The sequence below is a fragment of the Nipponia nippon genome, unplaced genomic scaffold, assembly GCF_047370975.1.
Source record: "Nipponia nippon isolate SJK-2023a ecotype South Korea unplaced genomic scaffold, ASM4737097v1 scaffold_8, whole genome shotgun sequence".
Lineage (NCBI taxonomy): Eukaryota > Metazoa > Chordata > Aves > Pelecaniformes > Threskiornithidae > Nipponia > Nipponia nippon.
The window spans coordinates 19,984,004-20,008,410 of NW_028262402.1; the positions used below are offsets into that span (position 1 = coordinate 19,984,004).

The 24,407-nt window shown below is 44.1% G+C and overlaps 1 protein-coding gene across 6 annotated transcripts in view; it reads right to left on the reverse strand.

The window, feature by feature from the left end:
* GNE (glucosamine (UDP-N-acetyl)-2-epimerase/N-acetylmannosamine kinase) overlaps positions 1 to 13,594 on the reverse strand; it is a 36,309-nt gene extending 22,715 nt beyond the window's left edge. Inside the window, exons 1-2 of one of the 6 annotated variants that reach the window (XM_087741272.1) lie at positions 13,422 to 13,544; positions 1,662 to 1,849 (exon numbers count right to left, since the gene is read on the reverse strand). Coding sequence is in view for 1 of the 6 variants with exons in the window: in XM_087741268.1 (XP_087597394.1) it covers positions 13,422 to 13,472 (51 nt within the window). In the remaining 5 variants the exon portion in view is untranslated. Of the gene's footprint in view, positions 1 to 1,661; positions 1,864 to 4,325; positions 4,520 to 13,421 lie in introns of those variants that run through there. The other 5 variants (XM_087741271.1, XM_087741270.1, XM_087741268.1 and 2 more) reach the window with 5 other exon arrangements.
* Between the last annotated feature and the right edge of the window lie 10,813 nt (positions 13,595 to 24,407).

Sequence of the window (24,407 nt, forward strand, 5' to 3'; positions counted from 1 at the left end):
TTGGCAGTGCTAGGTTAATGGTTGGATTTGATGATCTTAAAGATCTTTTCCAACCTAAACCATTTTATGATTCTAAAAGCCTATTAAAAAAGGATACAGCAGTAACTCCCCCAAAATAACTCAAATTTCTTCTCTCTTCAAACAGAAACCACTAAGTTGGTAGCAGAGGGTATCAGACCAGCTGTTTCTAAGTTTTTTCTTGTTCTCCTTCCAAAAATAACTGCATTTTAAGTGAGCACCATCCTTTTGGTATGAAATCTAATGTTATGTCAGATTTTTACTCCAGTTTAATGGCAATTACACTTTTTCCAGATTAATGCACAAGGATTTCTCACCTCTGACTCAGATAGAACAGTATCAATCTCTCTACAGCTTTTGACAGCTAGGGAAGCTCTTTCTGAGAAACTGCTATGCAAGCATGACAATATTGACATCCAATTTCATGCCCCTTTTATATTGCATTTATTGTTTTTCACTAAATTTTTAAAAGAAAGGCTATTGTGACATTGCACTCTTAGGAAACTTAGAAAATCCAGCAACTTTTCAGATTTCTCTATTTTTAACACAGATTAGTTTAGGTTTTATAACACATAATGAAACAATGTTTTGGTATAATAGTCACGTTATGGTGATCAGGAATCTGTCACAAGTTGTCAAAGGTAAGAGATGTTTCTAGTCTCCACTTGCAATCCATTATGGCTCTGCAAAACTATGACTGGCAGTGATGATTTTTCTAGTTTATCTCCAACAACCACGATTCCTGAGAGAGTAGTTTACACTGCCTTTCAGAATGGCAAAAAGCAAAGACGGCTGCCATGACTAAGCTCATAAGAAATGGCATTTCTCATTTACTCAAGCAAAGCAGCTATGGCTATGCCAACCAACTTCAGTAGAATAGATGCAGCCTCGAATTTCAGCATTTGATTACTATCATGACAATTAAGCTGAGTTCTATGGATTTAGCCAAAAAGTAACAGATATTCTTTGGTTTACATTGAGCCCCTTCATTTGAATTTACATTTGAAGCTTACTTCAAAAGTAGTATCTTAATCACTGTCAGATGATTAATCAGGGTCAGATGATAATCCTTCAGGCAAATTAATTATTTCCTCATGCTGAAAACATTTGCAGATACATGTGTATATGATGTCTGTTTTAATTTAATCTTGTCTTTCTTTTTGTCCAGTAGGCTTGAAATATTTTAAATGTATGTAAGAAATTCAGTACCTCATGTTGAAAATGTAGAGAAAGTACTTAGCAGGATTTAAGATGCTGCATAAAGGTAGGTCAGAGAGCATGTGTTCCTGTATCATTGAGTTAAACCTGAAACCACGTTAGCTAGATTCAGATCTAACAGAACCACTGCTTTCTCATTTCTAAAGCAACCTCTTTTTGGAGATGGTTCTGAGCAGGACATCTTTTCATTGCATATGTAAAAACAGCTGCTAATTCAAATAAAATCATGTTCAAGATGTGAAGGCCACTTCTGACATCCCTATAAGCTTGTCTTTGAAACTGCATGAATAATGTTAATATAGTTAGAAGCAAACCTCTCACAAGACTCTTCAGTCACCCACTGCTGCACACATATTCTACACTATATAAACTGAGAAGCCAAAGTAAAAGGGCACAGAATAAGTTAGTGACAAGAGTTAGCTTACCCAAAGTCTGCTTACTCCAAGTTACCTTCCTGAATCAGAACCATCACTTCCCCTCTGACAAAGCAGTTCTCTTTTCATTTATGCAAAGTAGGCTTTTAAGAAGCAGAATAGTTTTGTGTCCTCCTTGATCTTCAAGTAGTGTATAAAATTCTAGAACCTTTCAATCCAAATCCAGAAAATACCATCTCCTAAAATAGTAAGTCTGTAAGTTGTAAAAAAATAAAATCTCATGGTTCACCAAAACTACAGATCTACCAAAACTCAATTGCTAGATCACACGTCTTTCTGGCCACACAGATCACATTTAATTATAATTGCTATGGACTGCAATAATGGTCTCTTGAAATAATTTTGGAGGTAGATGTAGAGATATTTCAAAGGCATATGAACTGACCAGAATCAAAAGCAATTCATGCTATTTGTGCATTTCAACTTCTGTTAACATTAGGTTTCAGTAAGTCCCAAAGCAGAATTATTTTTAGTATTGCCCTAAACCTCTGTAACACAATAGTTTCAAAAAGTTTCAAGTAAGCCACACACAGGCCTTGCAGCAGACACAGTTTTTCTATTGCTGTCAGTTTTAACACATTTTTCTGAAGAACCAAAATATTTACCCTAGCAAAAGAACTGTTAACAATCCAATATAAGTGTTAACTACATGGGGAAATTTACCACTAATTAAACCAGTTTATTGTTTTTCAGGTTAGGTTGGATGATGATTTCTAAAGAAACATGTGATGTATTTCTACATCACAGTTTAAGAACAGACAGATTAGCATCTTGACTCTGACCAGTTCTGAGCCTGTAAATGCATAAATAATTCCGTATTTTCAGACAGCATTCACTGTCAACGAGTAATGGCAAAGTCCCTTCAATCATTAACAGTATATTCCTTCAAGCAGAGCTGTAATGTCCTAGCTATATAATTTTAAGTTTGTTGCCACTATGACTTTAGAATTTATTAACAGATTTTGCAAGCTAATCACCTCTTTTCAGAACTGTTCACTGAAATTCTGACAAATAATTAATTGCTAACAGTTGCCTATTAGTTTCGAGGTGTTTGATGATATACTGAGTTTGATCTACACAGCCTTCTCTCGTCTGGCATCTTCCTGTTCCAAGGTCTACTTCTTCCACCTTGCTGGGACTAGTAATCTTCAGCAGAAAGGAGAAGAAATAAAACAGTGTTCCATGAAGGACTGCTTGAAATAATTAATCTCTACTTGTTTTGGTCTACTGCCCTTCCATATCCCATCTTAAGGCTTTTAGACTAGTAGAGGTTCAAAGACTTTTTAAGACTGGAAAATTCTGGACCAGATTTTACAACAACCAAGTAGCAACTATTACTGTTAGCAGTCTCAAGTGCACGAGACACCCCTTTATCAGTGTTTCACAAACAAATGATACTACCTGTATATTCTACATTCACATTTCTAAAGTGATGATTTTCAAAATCAAAGAGTCTGGAATACTCCTCTACAATCTCTACACTCTGCATATGCCTGTGTGCTTGTAGAGTCATTCGATCTTCCCACTTGCTTCGCTGTGTGGTATGCATGTAGGTTATTCTGCCCAAATCTCTTCCCACACCATGTACTTGTATGTGTATTCGTGCCACCCTCCTTTACCAACAGTACCATTGCTTCCATATCGCCTGTATGCACACACATCCAGGGCCTGTTCCTGTGTGCAGGTGACCGTATACAAGTGTCTTTCAACAACACCATTGAACACATCTTTGCAAGTGGAAAAAGTATTCTCACTATCACACTGCATATTTGTTTCTTGTATCACCCTGTGCACCTATTATGCTGTGCTGAGGTGATAAATCCTTCCCCCCATTTTCCCCCATGAATGGGATCAACCTCTTCACTGCCTCCCTTCCTTGTGTGCATGTGGGATCACACCCTCTACACCTCTGAAGTATACAGGTAAATTTATTACCCAAGTCCAGGGTCTGCCCTTCTATACCTCCTTTCTTCCACACCTGCGAAGAACCATTCCTGCTGTACACCCCCAATATACACTAGCACACACCTCTCCATGGAAAACCCTTCTGCCATGCAACATACATGTGTGCACATATCCGTGTGCAGGGTCATGTCCTCTAAAGGCCTGTTAAATCTATGTGTGCAAGGCCAGTACCTCAACACACCTCCAACACACAAAAGTGCACACGTGCCTTTCTGTGAACAACCCTTCCATTCTCCCCGATTTGCACATGTGTATACACCCACACCTACGGCCATCCTCTTTATTCCCCCGGAAAAGACTCATGCGCACCTTTCCATTTGCAGGAATTACAGAACCCTGCATCTCCCCAAGACACATACATGCCTTGGCACGGCCATTCCCGCTGGCCTCCATAACAAACCCGCGCTCGCTCCCCCGTGCAGGCCCAGACGCTTCGTGCCCCGCCGCACGCAGCTGGACTCGCCCTGCGCTCCTCGCCCAGCACCCTCCCTCGCAGCGGGCGCATGCGCCCGCTCCCCGCCGGTTGGCCGCGGCGCGCGACACCGCCACGCCCAGCGGGCGCAGCACTTCCAGCCTGATGACGCCCTGGCGCCGGGGCGCGGCCACAGGCCGCTCTGCAGAGCTCCCGCCCCCGCCTCCCCCAGCCGTTAGCCGGTGCCCCGCGTCGCGCCCCCCGTCCGGCAGGACGACCTGAGCGGCCCCGGTCCCTCCGGGCGCCCAGACACCCCGCGCGGGCCGGATCGGCGCGGCCCCGCTCCGCGGTCACCTCGCTCCGCGATCACCTCGCCCGGCGCCGAGGCCGCAGTGAAGACGCTGGAGCCGAGCGCATCAAAGGCCGAGCCGGCACGAAGGCCCCGCCCCCAGCAGGGCGGCCCCGCCCCGCCCGCCTCCGCGGAGGGCTGGGGGAGGGGCGGCTGGGCCCCGCTGGCGAGCGGGCTACGTCCGGGCCTTGCAGTTTGGGGCCAGCCGCGGCGCCGGAGCCGTCGCTCCTGCTGCGGCACTGCGCACCTCCTGCCGCGGGCGTCTTCAGAATGATGGAGCAGGAGCCGTCAGCAGCGTCGAGCTGGACATCTGTCTGACGAAGGGCTGAGCACGAGGGCTGTCCGTGGTAGTATTTGTAGGGTCATACGCTTGTTTGCCTTCATAACGAGTAACCACATCCTTGCATGAGGACAGCCTCTTGCTGTTGGTTTATATATGGAATAAGCTGATGTAATACGCATCTGAGCAATACAGTTAAAAATGCTGAATGATGTTACAGCTTCAGCGAGAATTACCATCATGTTAATAGCTTTTAAAATGAGGGCTGTCTGAAAACTATGAACTGTACAGTTGCCTGTAGGAGATGCAAAGCGAGGACAGCAACGGCCCACAGCAGTGCATAGAAGAATAAGGAGGCTGCCTGAACTTGCAGGCTGTGAGAAACTATAGCATAGCTCTCTACAGTTAGAGCACCTGCCTGTAGCTCATGAAGAGTTTCTGGGTGTGCTGCAGAGTTCTATGACTTTGGTGTTAATTCAGCCAAGAATGCGTGCATTTCCTTAAATCCTGTTGACTTAATTGGCATGTGACACAATCAAGAAAGCTGTTAAATGAGCTGTTAAGTATTACTGATCATCTGTGTGTTTCAGTTGATGGTAAACAAGATGTGTTTTGTTTTTTCGCACTGGATGTGTTTTGGGGTCAAAGTGGTCTCTTATTAGTGAGATTACTGTGACTTTGATCCTGGTTCAATACCGTAGGCACCATGTGTAACAACAGCAAACTATGCCCACTATATTTTGCTATGGAAGTGCCTAAATAAAATGTTTTGGTAGCTGGTGTCACACAATCCTAGTAAAATGAGAATTCTTCACCCATTTTTCTCCCTCTGATAGATCTCATATTTGTGTGGCTGAAACCTGACAGTCTAATGTGGTAGGACCACGCATATTTGATCATGAGTGTATGAAAGTGTATATATTTACAAATTCTGAATTATACCAGTACTTACGCAGCTAGAAGCAACTGCATTGAGAGTTAATTATTCTTACAACAGCATCAGTGCATCTCTTTGATGTGGTCTTTCCAGAAATGTTCTAATGGTGTTTCGGCATCTTGCAGCACAAGCTGCAGAAGAAGGGGGAAATTTTATGCTCCTTTTGGTTACTTCTCCCCCACAGACCTTACATATTACATAAACAGGATGAAATTTATCTTGTGTTACTGAGTGAGCCCTGCCCCAAGTCTCTCCAGCAGAGAGACAAATGCTATCCAGAAAGATGAGATGGCAGGAGAAGCCTCAGCCCATAATCTGCCTGCTCCAGTCAGCCTTACCCTTTCCTGCTCAAAATCTCTAATGACACTGTGAAGATGGCCTCCTGTCCTTGCTAAGCCATGAGGCAATACTGGGGTTCATTAGAGGAGTAGGGTCTCAGTGTTCACATTCATTGGCCCTCTGCTCATCAAAAAGCTATGCAGAAATGGTAACAGCCCGGCAGGGACTAAAGGGACATTAATACACAAAATGTTGGGAAATGCTGGAGATGAGGAGCTTACTTCTTTCTAGAGAGGTCACACTGCTTAAGATTTGAACAGAAGGACCAAGATCATCTGGTTTGGTTTGCAGCTGTCTCAAGATCATTCTCTTTGGAAACCCATCCTGAATGAGGTGAAAGGTGCAAAACTGTGGTCTGACAAGGGATTTGTCAGTGCATGACTGTGTCCAGGAGATGGATAATGTGGACAGTCAGTAGCACTGTGATCTTCTGCACTGGGGCTAAGCACTTCTTCCCTCCTGAAAGCAAAGGAATATGTCTTTTTAAATCAACATCTAGATGAGGTGGAGCTTTAATTACTTCTTCTCTTAACTCTTCATTTGCATCCATTTTATTTGTGTCAAAACCAGTTGCTGAGTGTAAGAAAGTGAAAACTTAGGCTAAGATTTTCAAAAGCAACTAGAAGCAGCTGTCCATGTCGATTCTGTACTGTCCAGCTTGAAAGCAGCTTGAATTTTAAAGGTAAGGGTCATAGTGCTTTCAGACAAGCAGGTCCTTCTGACACGGCCAAAGTAAAACCTTTTGAAAATTCTGGCACAGCAGTGCTCAGCTGCTGTGAATGCACTCCATTATGAATATCCCTTATAGGAAAAGACTACGTAACACATATTACATGATACAAGGAGAATACACACAGTAGGGAAAGCATAACAAGTTATTACCTTCCTGCATTTTCCTGTTTGTTCTTCCCAGTTAAAACTACCAGGTGAGCTGTGCAGTTAATAGTAACTGTAAGCAACCACAGCAGTGTGTTATCTAGGCCAGTATCACATCATGGACTTGCAGCTTGTATGTGATGTTTCAGAGAAAGGGAAGAGATGGAGGATAAGACAATGACATACATGCTATGCAAAGGGAAATTTGGGTTTTTATTCTCTCCTCGCCACAACACAGATGTCTCACATCTTTGCTCTGTGTCTTATGCTAACACAAGAAGAGGACCTGCATGTAGATAAGATTGTTAGGCACAGAATTCCTGGCCAAGGGAGAGGAAATCTAAAACTATGTGAAAATTTGTTCCCTGTCTCAGGGAGGATATATGTCCAAAGAAGAGCAATGAAGCTGGTGAAGGGAGCTGCCTTATGAGGAGCAGCTGAAGGAACTGGGGTTATTTAGTCTAGAGAAAAGGAGGCTGGGGGGAGACCTTATTGCTCTCTACAACTACCTGAAAGGAGGTTGCAGCAAAGTGGGGGCCAGTCTCATTTCCCAAATAGCAAGTAATAGGATGAGAGGAAACGGCCTCAAGTTGCACCAGGGGAGGTTTAGATGGGATATCAGGAAAAATTTCTTCACCAGAAGGGTTGTCAAGCATTGGAACAGGCTGCGCAGGGAAGTGGTTGAGTCCGCATCCCTGGAGGTAGTTAAAAGATGTGTAGATGTGGTGCTTAGGGACATGGTTTAGTGGTGGACTTGGCAGTGCTAGGTTAACGGTTGGACTTGATGATCCTAAGGCTCTTTTCCAACCTAAATGATTCTGTGTTAAAATCAGGTGATCAAAACCCCAGGTAGCAAGCAGAGTTGTGAATCTCATTGAAGTAACTAGGATTTAGCTAAAAAATATCACAGGATTTTCTTTAGAGCTGTCAATATTCTATAACAGCCTCTTCTTTCTTACTAGAAAGAGGGCATACACTGATGTCTGGTGTTTTACGATAGAATTGCGTTTGCCTACGTCCTATAAAATTTGAATCAAGTTTCCAGTAACTAGCTACAGTTGTAGGATGCGATAAAGGGACGGTATGAAAAGCAACTTCCATTCTAGGGGATTCCTTGGTTGGGGGCAGGGAGAAAGAGAAGTATCCATCTGAAACTCCTGCAAAGCACTGGAAAGAGTGCTGGCAACCTCAACAGGATTTTCTTCAGTTCACTCAATCTCTAACAATTTGAGCCTTTATCATAATTTCAGCTGGAAAAAAACCACAAAACTTTTCTTTCCCACTGCCTCTCTCTAAAAACAAAATAGTGGAACTGACCCACTTTTTGCTGTCACTGTGTAATTCACTCTGCTTGTGTGATCTGTTTAATTCTTCAAAAGGGCCTGTTTTCTTTACTTGGATTAACAGCTCTTAAGGTTATGGTTTGTCTGTTTCTTCTGAAGCTCCACTCCTGTTCAGTCCTGCTGGAATAAACATGATTGCTATGGCTGATTGTTGACACACATCTAACAACCACTGGAGAATATGACAGTTCAACATACCCAAGCTGGCTTCAAACTAGTTGGTCTTGAACAATGATGGCAGCCTAGGCTGGGATGATTCTTGTGATGGAATTCCTCTTCTTACTGTGCTGATGCCTGTGCTGTGCATCTAAACCCCTTGATCAGCAGTCAACATGGTTTACTTAAAACAACTTGGGGTATGTTCAAACAGGAATTAATAGAGCCACTGTACATACTCAAGAGTATTTGGACAAAAGCCAGAGAAGAATCAACTTGATTGGAAGCTGTCATCACTAGGTAAGAACAGTGGGCAAGTTTGCCAAATACCAGATCCCAGTTTCCACCTCAGCTACAGGTGGGAGAGTTGTTATGCACACTTCGTCAAGGAAACCATGCAGAAGAAACAGCTAAGTTATCTGGATGCAAATGACTCTCATATGTGAAAGACCAGAAAGCAAGTTCTGTTAAGCTTTCTCAGTTCTGGTCACTTTGGGTTTTTATCACAATAACAAGTGGTTTACATTTCTTTAAAGAGACAACTTTGCAAGACTGGACTTAATTCTCTATCCAGCTTGCAGTGGAAGCTAAACCTACATTGTTTCTGCTTTATTCCTACTGTATCACAATTATAAAGGTGGAAGATACCAAAATTACCATGTGCCAGTGGTGCTGTGGTTCTAATCTTGCAGCCCTCTGTCCTGACCCTAATCTTCCTTTCAGTGGGTGCAAAGAGACTAAGCGTGGATTGTGTTGTCTGTCCAGAGAGGAGCAGCTGTGCATGTGGGTCTGTGGAGGCTTGTGAGCTCTAACAAAGGTGCAAGAGCTGTGCTGTCTTGGAGCCACAAGTCCAACAGGCCAGAAGCTGGGAGGAATAGAAGGGAGGAGCCAGAAATTATCATTTAGTGACAAGACTGCCTAATTTTTCCACTTAAAATTTACATACAGTGTTGAAAAGAAAGTTAAATGGCTGGCAGTAAGGAGGAATACTGCATCAAACTCTGGCCTCTTATCACTATTAATAAATACCTCCTATATTACAAACAGGTCTAGAGGTTTCTATTTGCTCTTCTTGTCCAACTTGCATCTCTTTAAGATGTAAAGAAAGATAAAGGTAAAGATATATAAAGAAAGATAAAGATGTTTACATCTTTCTTACACCTTCTGAGGCTCTATGGCATCCTACTTGCATGCAGCTGTGTTTTCAATGCAACTGTCAGCTGACAAATATTTGAAATATTATGTCTTCACTGGTAATTTCTAATTTTAAGGGGTACTAATGCTACTACATAATTACAAAAAAAAAATTCCATTAAGCAGAGATCTAATGTCCGGACTAAAGAATAATAATAATGAACATGTATTTCCACCTTTTTTCCATATTAAAAGAATTTGTCTTGTGCGTAGTTTGCAGACTTTTACTTTGGCTATTAACTGCACTGAGACAAAAATGTGATGAAAGAAGAAAATGTGATTGTAAAGATGGTTATGGTACAAAGCATATAGTCAGTTTACAGTTTCAAAGACAGATGAGGGTATTTTGAGAGAAAGAGAATATAAAATGGGCAAAGAAGTGTAGCTGTAGCTGTTGACTAAGCAAAGGCTAAATCCTCCTGTCTTGGAAGCTTGTAACACACATTATTATAATCTCTCTCCCCCATATCTATTCCTCTCTCTCATCTATATTGTATATGTTTTATCATTAGCTGAGTTATTCAAATGTCTTCTTTAATCATGTGACTTTTATAGCAATCTTAAATCCTAAACTATTACATGGTTATTATAATTTCCTGAAACAATTTCAGATTTTTCATTTGAAGAAGCTTACAGAGATGTAATGGAAGGCTCAAATGCCAGTCAAAAGCACAGTGTTTTTTGTATCAGCATTACACAAAAGTACGTCTTTGTTTCTAATTCTGGGTAAAGAATAAAATGCCCTCATTTTTTGTTTGGAGTATCTATAGCCCTTATTTTCATTACCAGCAATCTCCAGAAATGGTTTTGTTTTTTTAAACAAGAAACAGAAGTCCAGGAAAAGTAAAAACAAGCACACAATTTTAAAAGACGTACTATCTCTAAAGAGTGCATAGAAAGCCTTCAGCCAACAAACCTTCTGTAAATGTGCTTTACTTGGACAGGAAGCCAGGACCTTGTAAATAATGAAGATCAAATCTTTGGAGTTCAGGATGACATTTAGGAAAGAAAAAACAAACCCACATGTTAAATGGCCATTTACTTCTTTCCTTCCTTCCTTTTGATACTTATCTGGAAAAAAAGTCATGTGAAGAGCGTCTGAGTCAGCTGTTATTCTGACTTAACTTTCAGGATAGTCTAAGTTTCTCAGCTGGATTTGCTATCCATGTTCTTTTATTAAAGCTTTGATTTAGTACTTTAATGAAAGATGGTCCAGAATTACAAAGAAATAAAAGCAACTGCTAAAATATTCCCTGATTTTGCAGGAAGGGCAACTCTCCCGATAGATGTTCTAACTTCAGCACACATGTCCACAGGCTATCCTGAGTCCCTCTGGGAAATACCATACACCATTGGGAGACTAGCAGTCTATTTTCCCAAGGCCCTCTATGTGCCAGGATGTAGGAGGTTACTCAGAATCATGTGGTTACAGATGACTTTCTGACTGGCCTGGCTGCTGAGGCAATATTATTAGAAACTCAGCCTGAATATCCCTGCCATTTGGCTAGTGAGACTCCACGTTGTGAGAGGCTCTCCCTCTTACTTTTCCTGTACTTTCTGAAACCTCCTTGTGTATCTCTGAGAGGCAGTTATGAATACTGACATTGTGTAGCATGCTCTCATGCCTGTATTTTCTCATGAAGTTCTATGACCCATCCTAATCTTTCACAATGAAATTGTAACAAAAACTATCCAATTTGAACAGGATTTTCAAAGCGACATTTTGTATTTTTAAAGCTAAGTACTTAGTGGGAAAATCACTATAATTGGCTTCTACCACATGAAACCATGCTGGTTTATGGAAAAGATTACAGGGATCCTTGACTCTGCCCTAGTCTCAGTTTTACATAGCCCATATATATCCCCTTTCCCTAAGCAGTACAGTGTTGTTGGGAATCTCCTTTCCTTAATTACTTCCCCTAGTGCGGGCTGCCAACCTTCTTACTAGCTAAAGTTCTCCAGGCTGCAGGTAGACTGTTTAAGTATGATATGCTAAAGGAGCAATGCAGCAGAGGTGAGAAATCTTCTGGTAGAAGAGTGCTCCCAAGTCAAAAAGTCCATTTAGTTTTTGTGTACCAACATTCTAATTTAAAGGCTTGGGGGACATGCAAACGTTGTATAGTTTCCATCAGAAGCCTTGATTTCCTTAATATGAATGGGGAGCTTTGTTAGTTTTCACTTCTGTCCCTAAGTTGGTTTACTCCTTAGCATCTGATGTACTGACACAGTGGTGTCACATTTGGACTTAGAGCACCATAGGGAAACACTGCTACAAGAGGGCAAAACAAGCTGTCAATTAATTTCTTACTTAAAAATAAGGACAATGGACATATTTTCAATGCTTGTTGGAAATCCATTTCTTTAAAGCCTAAATCAGAGTCCTAGGTGGAAGCCTTCATTGGAGAATATCCAAGGTGATGATATTTCTCAACACCTCCAGATCTCACGGAGACCTGCAGCCAAACCTGAAGTCAAAGCTGGCTGGGAAGCAAGAGGAAAGGGAGGATATATAAAGAAACACTTCAGAGAAAGAGGCGTTTCCAGCTGACATAGTAAGACATTCAGATTCAAATGGGACAGGGTTTCTTTGCATAATAGGCACACACCTTTTGTTTTGTATTTTGGCAGTCATCACCTCCAATGCCTTTTCCACACCCTCCCTGCATGCAGAGTGCCATATCCCCTGGTAGCATAAAACAGCTGACAGGCAGCCACACAACCTGCTCTACAGGTGGCAAAGTGAACAGCCTGGGGCAACAGCATCAGCAGAACTACTTCCTGCAGTGTGAGTGCTGGCAAGGAATCAGGATGACCCCCTGCGGGCTTGGCTGGCTCTTTGGCCCTCTCTCCAGTGCCACCTTCCCGACCTTTCTGGACTTGCTGTCCCTCTTCTCCCTGCTGCATGCCTCTCCTCTGCCTTTCCCTCAATGTTGCTTTCACTTCACTCGTTAGCTGAATGCCTTCTGAGAAAACCTACCTAAAAAATTACCCCACAGAGCTCAAGCCCCCTTGTAACCCTGCTTGCATTCATGTCTCTTCTCCCTGCACACCACCCCCCACCCCCACCCCCCACCTCCCCACCCCCCGTCCATATCCTGCTTGGATGTGAATCCTTTGAGGGTCCGTGCCTTTCTTCCCACTGTGCCTGTACAGTAGCTGGCATGGTGGGGCCATTCCTCATTGCCACTGGTACATCAGCAAAATAAAATGGATTAATAATTCTAAAACCCTGCCAAGACCACCCTTCAGGTAGTAACCCAGCATTGGTGAGTCCAAACCTAATCTCTCATCTCCCAAATAATAGACAAGGAAGTCACAGTGACAAGGAATGGAGTGCTTGGTTTGGGAAGGTCACCAGGTCCCCATAGCTTGCTATGGGCTTAATAACGAAAAGAGAATCCCAAGAAGAATGGGCCCAAATGGGCAACCATTTAGCACCGTTCTCCAGAGAACTTCTAAATACCCAGCACGTTGGCCGGCACGGCCGCCAATGCCATATGCCAGATGGAGAAACGGAGGTAGAGAGACGGGTCCCGCGTTAGCCCTGGAAACGGCACCTGCCATGACATCCTCGCCTCGGGGAGCTCCCTCCGGGGTTCATCACACGCCGGGTGCCGGCTCGCCCTCCCCCGCAGGGCTGCCTTCGCCCAGGCCGCCTGCAAGCAGGGGCACGGCGGAATGCTGTTTCCCCCGAATGCTGTCTGCCCCGGGAAGGGCGCGGGCCGCCTGTCCGCTGCTTGCCGCCCCGGCTCGCTCACCCGCCTGGGGGACAGCCACTGACAAACAGCAGCTCCCACAGCCCCTGCACGGCGGGCACGCCCGCAGGCGGTCCCCCGCCCGCACCGCCGGAGCCCCCCTCCTTGGGACCCCCGCCGGCGGCGAGCGAAACCGCTGACTTACGTGGGGGCCGCGGGCGAGCGAGTCCCGGCGTGACGGCACGTTGGTCCCCATGGCGGCCGGCGGGTCCCCGGCACCGAGCCGCTTCCCAGGCGGCTCTGCCGCTGCCAGGCCCCGGCCCCGGGTGCCGCTCTCGCGGCGGCCCGGTGGCCCGGGCCACGCCGGGACCGCCCAGCGCCGCAAGCACCGCCTCCGCCCGCCGGCGGGTGGGGGCTACGCTCCGCGGTGGAAGGCGCCAGAGGGGTCAGAGGTGCTGAGCTTCAGGCGGGGCTTTTCGGCTCTTCTGGGGTAAGCCCGCGCCGCACCGGGCGTCGTCGGGCGTGCTGGGGGCCAACGTTTGCAAAGGCCGCGCCGGTATCCCTGCAGGGCAATGTGGGAAATTGGTATTTTATATCTATATTTATACAAACGTGGTCTGTACCTAGGGTGCCCCCCGCATGAGGCGGTGCCTCCTAGTGTGCTCCTGTATCTCAGGGAGCCATTTCCCTGCTGCGTACCACCTGTGCACACACAGTAGTTAGGAGATGCAGGCAGCCTTGCTGCCGCTAAGCCTACTCTGTGGATATTACCAGCTAGTATCAGTGATACCTTTTTAACATTGCCAAGACTACCCAGATCCATTCAGAACAACAGGAAGCTGCAGCTGTCTCAAGGCAAGGAGCTTGGGAAGCATGTATGGCACCTGCATCAAACAAGTGAGTCTTCCAAGCACAGGTCTGGAAGACAGCAGCAGCCAGAACTATAGAAGTCTGATTCCAGCTGCTTCTTGCCTTCACATACACCATTTCAAGGCTGTGTCTTGCTGTGGCTTGTTTGCAGCTGTGCCTCTGACCCCTTTCAGGTCCTGGGACCTGCATGTTTGCCGTGTCCCAAGGGAGCCCTGCAGTCGCCCTTCTCATACAGGGCCCCAAGCAGCTGTAGGCACCTGTGTGACCCCTGACTTTCAGGGTCATCTTGGGGTACTTGCAGTTCTTTCCTGTCTTTTGATTTCTGATACGTGGGCCTTAGTGTTTGCAAAGAAATTACGTGTCTCCAGCCTTTCTCTCCTTTCCTGCTTGTTTTTCCTGAAACACACACATTCAGCCTAACACATAAATTTAGAGCAGAAACAATCCAGTAAGCAGGTCAGTGTACAGTGCCTGTACATTTTACTGATTGGCTCTTCCTCTGTGACCAGATTTACACGTATACACAAACAATTCAACAGTAGTGGCCATTCTGACTATTGCTGAGAGATTTTTTTTAACTTGGGATCAACGTGCTATGCTGATATCTGTTTTAATTCATCCCTTTGTAGCCATGGCAGTTTATAATTTTTTGCATTCTGGTAGTGCAGTGTGTTTCTAGCTGCTCATTTTGTCCTGTTGATATATCTACGAGGCAGGCTGCTAAATAAAGCACCAGAAGAAAAAGAAGAAAAATAAAGCAGCACCAAGACTTCAAAAGAGTGGGCAGTTGTAGAATCAGAGAAGAAGGAGGTACTTTGTTAGTTTGCTGTGAAATGCATGTTGCAATTTTTTTCCCTGTTTTCCACATACTTCCATCTCTGCATGATTCTCCTTTCACAATGTATTTTAACTGTAAGTTCTTTTGCTGTTAAGTTCTCTGCTTTCTTTGTCTCAGAAAAATACCTTATTTTTTGTGTCTGCAATCTAATCTGAAACCCGCCAGTGTTACACTCTGCCGTACTGAAGGCACATCCTCCACACACGTGTTTGCAGCTTCTACTGCTTCTCATTGAAACTTTCACTTAACAGATTTTCTTCTCACAGGGCTGCATTATGCATGTTTTTATGTGTATGCATACACATAAATATATATGCAGGTATATGGTTTTTAAACATGTTTGCCAGTTGTGGAATATTTCAGAAAACAAGCTGTATTCAGATTTCCCTGCATCAGATACTTGGCTTCTAAAATTTCTCCATTGTTCACAAAAAAGGATGTTAGATTTGGAGCTTGAGGCTCTGTTTGTTTGGTTTTTTTTTTCCCTGGGACAACACCACATAGAAAGAAAAGCCCAAATTCCCTTGGGCTTCCCCAAGGCCGATACCCTTCTTACTGTACTTTTCCACTTTAGCAGACATTTGCCATCCTGCTTCTCCAAATCTCACTGATCTTTGTCTGGCATGGGACCCTTACTTCCTACTCTCCTGATGATTAATCCACTTCAAGAATGATGGGCCTTTGTTTTGGATTGATACTAATGTAAGTTCATTTAACTCCATTGTTCCTTTAGTACTGTATTATGTAGCACTGTGGAAAATTTAAGTCTGCCAGGAACTGTGTCTGCTGGGCCACTTCCGTGTTAGCTTTACCTCCCAGCATGAGACCTCTGTCTTTTGCTTTTCCTGAAACTTTGCAAAAACAGGAGCCCCAGAGCATGGGATGTCAGCCTGAGACATTCTTGAGTCTGCTCTGAAAACTAACCAAACACTTTCAGACAAATAAGTACACTTGAGTGTTTGCAGGGACAGTCAGGTGTTCTTGTCCTGGTCCCTTGTGCCATATGAGTCGTACTGGTACTTTCCCCAGTGCAGGAAAACATGACCACAGGCTTCAGAGGTGCCATAAAGTACCCCCAAGGTGTTTGAGGCTCTGCACCAAAGTAGTATGAACAGCTCAGTGTTATGTGCCTTTGTCTTGGCTTCCCTAGCTGAAAGGTCACTGTTACTCTCAGGCAGGCTCTATAGACATACCTGTATAGGCATGGTAACACATAAGTGTAAGGCTTTTATGCAGGAGGGATGGCTACTGGATGCATAAAGTGAACCTTTGACAAGGTTTTCCCTCAACCTTTGGCTCAGAGTAGCAACAGGTCATTTCTGTGATATGTCCACCACTCCTTCTCTGCACAAATAACAAACATAGGAGAGGGTTGTATTCTCCCTAATCTTGAGTGGGCTTGTGAATCACTTAAGGATGTACAAGTTATTTGGACCTAATTGAGTGCCTATCTTCTCACACAAAACGAGACCTTCAGGTGCCATATCTGGCCTCATCTTCTGGCCTCTCCTTTAGGGAACAAGTCTTGGTAAAATGTTGTTGCCCAATGTCCACTCAGTCTACAGTCTAAAAAAAAGTATTACATTTTTAATAACATACTGAAAGTTTTTTATCAATTTGGCAGAAGTTTCAATTCCTCCCCCTCTTCCCCCCATTTGATCAGACCACTGGCTTGGGGATGGAGATAACCCCAGTGAACAGTGGTGTTCTTCTGAGGAACAGGCTCCATGTTGAGCTCAAACTGCTGCTTGCATTGCTGGCCAGGTTGGGCAGCTGGCACAGAGCTGACAGCAGCCCAACTGTCTGGTAATGAGAGGGGAGAAAAAAAGGCTTTGCCTTTGTACAGTTGTATGGGATATTAAAATGAGGGATAGTATAATATATAGGATATACACTGATGGCTTCAAACATCCGTGCCTGTTCTCACGTCCCTCCACTGGCTTTTCCTATTGGAAGGCAGATGGCACCACCCTTTCCCTGCTAATTTTGCCTGGACGTTCAACAACACCTTATAGGTTCACTTGATCTCCATTTTGTAGTTTATAGTTTGGAGTCCTCTGCCCTGCCCAAGTGAGGAGGCACTGGGCATGGAGGAAATTGAAATGTGGACCTGGATGTTTTGCAGAAGGGTTTTTCTGGTCCTGTGTGGGAATTCAGAGCCCTGAGCTGGTGTTGGAGGAAGTTGAGAGTACACGTTAACTCCTCTGACCCCTTCTAGGATATATTTACCTCTCTCTGCTTTGGGGCAAGGAGGGATAGAAAGCACTTGCAGGCAATCTCTGATTAAACAATTAACCTTGCTATACTAGCTCTTCTTGTTCTACCCTCCTCTTTGTCCCTTTATTTGCCTCCAGGCTATTCCTGTGAAAATGGCATGTGAACAAAATCCACTCAGAAAAGAGCAGACACTTAATGTAGTTCATTCAGGCTTGGTTACAAAAATGTCATTGCAAACACTGCAGGAATTCAGTGTAACAATTAGGACAGTAAAGCTACCAAAGGAGAAAGGAAGGGTCTGAACTTCCAGAAAAAGAGGTGGTTTCTACCAACCACTGCAGTGAGGGGCTGTGGACTCCTCAGGCCAGCTGGGGCTTTCCACTGGCCCTTTTCATCCTGTATGTAAGAGCCTGGCCAGACTGTTTGACAGGAGTGGAAAGGGGATCCTGGGCCCATAACAGTGGGGACTCTGGGTTGAGAGGGAGGTGAATGGGAAAGGTCTGTGTGGAAAAACTCTAGGCTTGCAGGCTTAATAAGACCCAGTAGCTTGTTCAGATTCAAATGGATGCTGAATATTACCTTACTCATATTTAAAAAAAGGTCAAAGCTCCAGCCAAAAGTCCAAGGGTGTTAACATGGTAAAGGCACTTGAGTTTCTGTAGCTAGTGGCATACAGTTTGGTGAATGGCTAATACATTTATTTAGCCACAACTCATTAAAAGTAAAATCAATAACATCTGAAATATAATAGCATCTCTCTGCTACCAGGACCAAAACATCACATTTATTTACATGTCCACAGCCTGTTTCAACACTCAGTGAAATCAGATCTTACTCCTGAGTCAGGTTTTGGCTAAGTCAGTCCTCAGTTGTAATCCCAATAATGTGTCTGTATGTAGTAAGGTTCTCAGAGTAATGATTTAGTACACAAGCTATGCGGTGCCAGAGGAAAGCATGGTTACTCCTGCTTTTCTAATTTCAAAAGCTTCAAGCTGTGCTGGACCTGCAGGATCCTGCACAGATTGAGTTCACGGAAGTATTTGTAATGGTGGTTATCTTCTGACTGTTCAGACAGCATTGAACTACAATCCCTGCTACATTTTTGTGAAGCAGGAGTCTGGGAACACCAGGTTTAAGTAGTTAAATATGTATGGAAGCAAGCTGGAGGTAGGATTCATTGGAGATGGCATAGGATGTTTACCTAGAAAACAAGCAGAGCCCGTCTGGTGTCCTGTATTTAAAAAAGGGTCACATTTTACTTATGTGGGAAGATTGCAGATCCCCATGTACTTGGTCACTCAGATTGATACTTGCTCTGGTGCTAGAAAAGGCAAATATAAAAACAAATATTTGAGGGAGTTGAGTGATTAGCTCAAGGAAAGCCACACGGATTTCAAAGTTCTCTAAGGAGACCTGTGACCATATGCAGAAGTCATGAGGTCTAATTAATCTTTCAGGAAATGGATCCATGTGACTATTAGGCCAGCTCGCACGTGATTTTCGGTGAGAAAAAGCATGCAGAAACAAGCACTTTGTAGTTATGGAGAGAACAGTGCTGTTAGAGGATGGTCCTCAGACAATATCTGCCCTTAACTAAACTTGAGGAAGATGATACCTTTACCTGCCTTCTACCTCGCTGCTGTGATGAGTTATAGCAGGGGAACCAGCCAAGATCCAGCTCTTTCCAATAAACCCTGGTTCTTCACAGAGTTGACTATTTATGAAGGGAGCACCGCGGTCAGGTATCTGAGCGTGAGAGAGCTGAAGATACTTGAGGAGCAGAGGAGAGCTAAGGATCAAGGTGTACAGTTTTTTGGTTAATAGCAGAAAGACAAGAGAAAAAAACATGCCTGTCAGAAAACAACGGTGATCCAAATTTACACAGGTCTTTTATCTGAAGAATGGTGGTCACTCCACAGTTAGCAATGAGCCTCCTCCCAGCCCTGTCTGGAAAGTGTCAGACTGAGTAAACACAGGCATAGACAGGAAACAGCCCTCCCTATTATCCTAATCTTGCTGTTTAACATTAAGTCCTTACTTCTTCTATGTGCATGCAGAGGAGGGTCTGAGTTATTGATGCCAGTGGATTTGCGCAGTTCCTGGCACTTGGCAACAATCAAAACACTTTCACTTTGGTCCCAAATAACAAACCAAGGAGCCCAGAGTTGGACACAGGAGACTGAAAATGCCTTTCATGCATTACCAACAGTCAGAAAGCAAGCCTGCGGCTTCACTCCCCAAGTCTGTGGTCAATAAACAATGACTGCCTCATTGCTTTCAAGGAATGGTTTGGCCTCAGTTTGGCTGTTTGCTTATCAAGCACTGTAGAAATGAATTTGTTTACATGTCCAGGAGACTGCAGGAAAGTCTGAAGGAAGGAAGACTTTGTTCTCTTCTAGTTGGAAGAGATTCAGGTTAGAGAATATTCAAGTAAATTGGACATATCTAAGACCATGGGCCCTGATGAGATGCACCCATGAGTGCTGAGGGAACTGGCAGATGTCATTGTGAGGCCACCCTCGATTATCTTTGAATGATCGTCGTGATTGAGGGAGGTTCTTGAGGACTGGAGGAAAGCAAATATCACTCCAGTCTTCAAACAGGACAAGAAGGAGTACCCAGGGAACTACAGGCCAGTCAGCCTCATCTTGACTCCTGAGAAGGTGGTGAAACAACTAATCCTGGAAACTATTCATTTCTGGAAAGAAGGTGATTTGGATTGGTCCGCATGGATTTATGAAGAGGAAGTCCTGCTTAATGAAGCCGATAACCTTCTATGATGAAAGGACTGGCTTGATAGATGAGGGGAGAGCAGTAGATGTTGCCTACCTTGACTTCAGTGAGGCTTTTGACACTCTCTCCCGTAAGGTCTTCAGAGAAGCTGATGATGTATGGCCTGGATGAGCAGACAGTGAGGTGATTGAAAACTGGCTGAACATCCGGACCCAGAACGTAGTGATCAGTGGCACGAAGTTTGAGGCCAGTAACCAGTGGTGCACCCCAGGGGTCAGTACTGGGTCCAGTACTATTTCAACATCTTCATTAATGATCTGGATGATGGGACAGAGTGCAGCCTCAGCAAGTTTGCTGCTGATACAAAACTGTGAGGAGTTCCGTTCAGTGGAAGGGCAGGGCCAGGATGTGGATCCTGTTGAAGAGGACGAAGGTGTTTGACTTATAGGTGTTGGCTTGTTTGGTGTATCAAATGACACTTTGCAGAAATCCCTGCCTTTTTTTCCCAAGCGTGAACTTTTTACAGGGTTGTTTCTTCCATTTTTTTTTCTTGGTCAGGTTTTGATTCTATTGTTTGGTGGTTTTGGATCCTTGTAGGACCAGGTGTGTGTTTAGATTTTATGGTGGCAAGGGACAATTTGAAATACATGGCCTCAAGTGTCAAGGTAGAAGAGGCCTGGGAGCCTAAATACCTTTATAGATCTGGGCCTTGCTGCTTGATACTTCAAAGGTAGAGATTAGAGTCTTGGTGGCTCTGAGCCAAGTGCCTGGGACTTGGTACTTTCGGAGAGAAGGTCTGGTCCAGGGGAATTTGATAGAAGAGTTGAAATCAGAGTTGGGCACTGGTGTCTTTAAGCTGAGGGTCTAGGCTTGGGGTCCATTTGGGATTTGGGGTGTGCTGAATACCAGGAAAAAAACCCTTTATTGATGAGAGAAAATTTTGAGAATTGTACTACAGTTGCCTACAGACACACAATCTTTCCATCCTAGATCACCTGCCATCTCATCCTGCTGGTTTCTGAGTATAAGCTAGAGTAAAACAGAAAGCTACTGGAACAGATACTGTTGTACTGGATTCTCCTCTGTGGAGAAATTTAGATCTTTCTTTGATTTGGACTTTTTCCGGGTGCAAACTATAATTGACAGGACAGCCTTGCTTTCATGACCATTTTTTACTGTTGGATCAGTCCCAAAAACAGAAGGTCTAATTCTGTCATGAGAGTTTAAGTGAGGATCTGAAATGTGTTGGATCTGAAATATACTGGATCTATACCTCCAACAGGTCTTTGAAAATCCAGGGGTGGGAAAACAGGCCCTAGATGATGCAGATTTCCTGTATATAATGGATAGAGTAGGCATATTTGTGGGCATCATGCAGAAAGGAACATACAATAGAGCCAAACTCAAAGGAGTATTTATTAAGCAAGTTTTCCTTTAAAGACAGAAAGGCATCTTCTTGCAAGTCACTATTCTTGCACTAAATGCAAGGGAAGCAACACTGATTATACTGTGTGAGAGCAGCACTGAAGGTGAGTTCATACTTCACATTTGAGATGAACAGGGGACAGAGTAGGTCTTTCTGTTCTTGGCAAAGGTATTTGCAATGATGTGTGTGGCTGACACTCTTTTACATAGAAAAGACAAAGCTTGCGTATATATTGAGGCTAGGTGACAAATGAGGTCCCTACTTACTTCAGCACTTTGCTCATCCAAAATTACAGGATGCTGTACCAGCAAAGCATTTTGGCAACAGTGCAGCTCTGTGAGTAGACATGTCATACACTTGTATCACTTTTGCTCCAAGAGCAAGATGTGCTATCCCAATAAAAGCCCAGGCCTGTGAGACAGCTGAACCAGTCCTGTGGTATTTGTGAGTGCTGCTTTGTTAATACTGCTCTTTGACCCCTCAGAGCTATGTTGATAGAGGTCTGAAGCTTCCTTCTGGGTCCTTCCTGTGCAGGCCTATGTCAGAAACTGACAGTACAGCTCCTCATTGCAGCAGTTCAGTCTGGTGCTTTCATTCCCCTCTTCTGAACATCTGTTGAAACCTGTTGCTGAGGCAGAATTGAAGAAACCCTAGCTCTGCAGCTGAGCTGCTCTGTGCCTATGCACTGCTGAGCTGAGGGAGATCTTGTCCGTCTGTGCCACAAAGAGACAGGAAGGCTCTGGAGGACATTCTTGTTTACGTTCTGTCCTCACTGGGCTTTTAGTCCACGTGAGGACCCTAGCAGACTATTTTCTTTAGGTGAGGCCAGCAGCCTAGTGTAGAGGGAGGGTTTCGGAAGCAGAGATGTAAGTGACACCTCTTCACAAATTCTGCAGTTAAAGCCTACCTCATTGGTTTGACCAAGCTTCTCTGACATTCACTGCTGTACAGACTCAAGCACGGAGAGAGTCCTGAGGTAAAACCCCCTCTAAGCCTTCAAAAGAGACTCTTTTCCCAGTGCCTCAGGGCATCCCTCTTCATAAATGTCATGCAGACTTATGGAAAGGGTAAGAAAGGGTAAGAAGGCATGCACAAGTTTCAAGCATTCAACTTACTGAAAAGTTTTAGTGCTTCATATGTTTTGCAATTACCTATGTATGGGCTTTCCGGTATCTGAAAAGATTTTGAAAATGTTTTATTCTTTGTATTTTAATTACCCCAAAATAGCCAAACTGAAATACTTCATAAAGGAGGAAAATAAATAACCTTTGAGAAAGTAGACTAGAACATTTCAGACTGAAAGAGATTTTGTTTGAGCAAGTTACAGACAATGAAGGAAGTCAGAGGTGGTGGAACACATAGCAGGCCTAGCTGAATTCTTCTCAGCCTAGTTTTGAAAGCCATTTTTAACAGCTAGATCTTGCTGAATTTTAGTGGGGAAGGGCAACTTTTTAAAGCTGCTTTGGCACTTAAAATATAGAAAGACACCACTGGGATATTCGAATATGCATTGGAAGGTGTTGAGATTCAGAACTCCCCTTCCCTCTGCTACCTAGCCAATTGGGATCTCAAGTCAACCAAGACCTTCTTCCATCTGTAGGGACCGCAGTGTACTTGAGAAACTGATGGTGTGATGCTCAGCTTTGCCCTGAAGCAGAGAGCTCTGAGGGTGTTAAGAAACTGAGAGTACAGTCATTCTGGACTTCAGCCCTGGCTGAAGGTAGAGAAAGTATTAACAAACCTGCAGGAGGGCTGGCAGGACTTTGAGACTTGGCACCACCTGTGTGGGCTATTGCCTCTTCCTCTGTATCTTGAGGGCTTTCAGGGGTGGCACATCATGGCGCAGCAGGAGGCAGAGCATGGTGAGCAGCACTGCTTTTGCTTCCTTCTTCCCTCTAGGTCACACAGTTGTTTTAACAAAGAGGTACAGTTCTCACACCAAACCCCAACTCCGCCCTCTTGGGGATGTAGTCCCACAGCAGCACTGCGCTTAGCAAACTGTTGCTGTATGTTCTGCAGCCAGTCTAATGGTGTACAGAAGAAGGGGGCGTGCTTTTACTCCTTGCATATGACTGGCTTTTCTTAGGGCTCTGTTTAAGCTGCAAAACTCAAGGGCACATAGTTTTCTCAATGAAGGAGCAGCAAAGGGTAAGCACAGGTTTGCTGTACGGCAAAAGTCTGTAGTCAGGGAGAGAAAGCTGTAATACTTCTGTGAGAATGGCATGCCTAGCACCCAAACAACTCAAGACTGCCAATATTTGGCTAAAATCTGCAGCATATAATACCTGATACAGACCAGTCTTTCCCTTCTTGAAAAATACAGATGAGAACAAGTCAAAAATAGCTCACAGAGCCTGCTTTAAGGATTCAGGAGAGAGCAGGTCAAAGGGCAGCACTGTGGTCAGATGTCCTGCTCTAGCTGCTGGTGATCAGGTAACTTGCAGCCACTTCTCCATCAGACCTAGGATGTCCGCCACCACTATATAGGTGGCTGTTCTTTGGCATAGCCAATCCGTATGACCCAGTTTAGCCATATTTAAGCTAACCCTAGATCGCTGTGGTACCCATCTGTATGCACTTGCACATTCAAGTTGTGCTGGCCAGACTGAATGAGTAGAAGTCTTTTGAATTTAACTATTTGAATTTAAACATATACTTATTCTCTACAGAAATCAGTATGGAGTAAACCCACACCTTGTTATTTTGCTGTTGCTCACTCATCTTCATTTTAGTTGTACTGTTGGGCCTCTCTTCTTTGAGAGAGCTTTGAAAAGCTACAGTGTGGGAACACCGTACAACTTTAATTCTGCATGTCTTTCTCAGTCCTTAGGGGTTCTCCTCCTAAGGCCATTTGATGACTGTAGGATGTGGCTTTTGAAACCTGCAGACAAGAAGGTGTGTGTGTAACATTCCCTTATTCATGGGATTTTGTCAGTGTGTTCACAGGGAAGAATGTATTGTTGGTGATATCATTCATATCAGAATTAATAGCAGTATTTTATACCTATAGACACTTTTATAAACATAAAAAATTTAATATCTCAGTCCAAGATTCTCAGTTGTTGAAGGCAATGGGAGATCTGTTGAATAAAATTCCCAGAGGACTC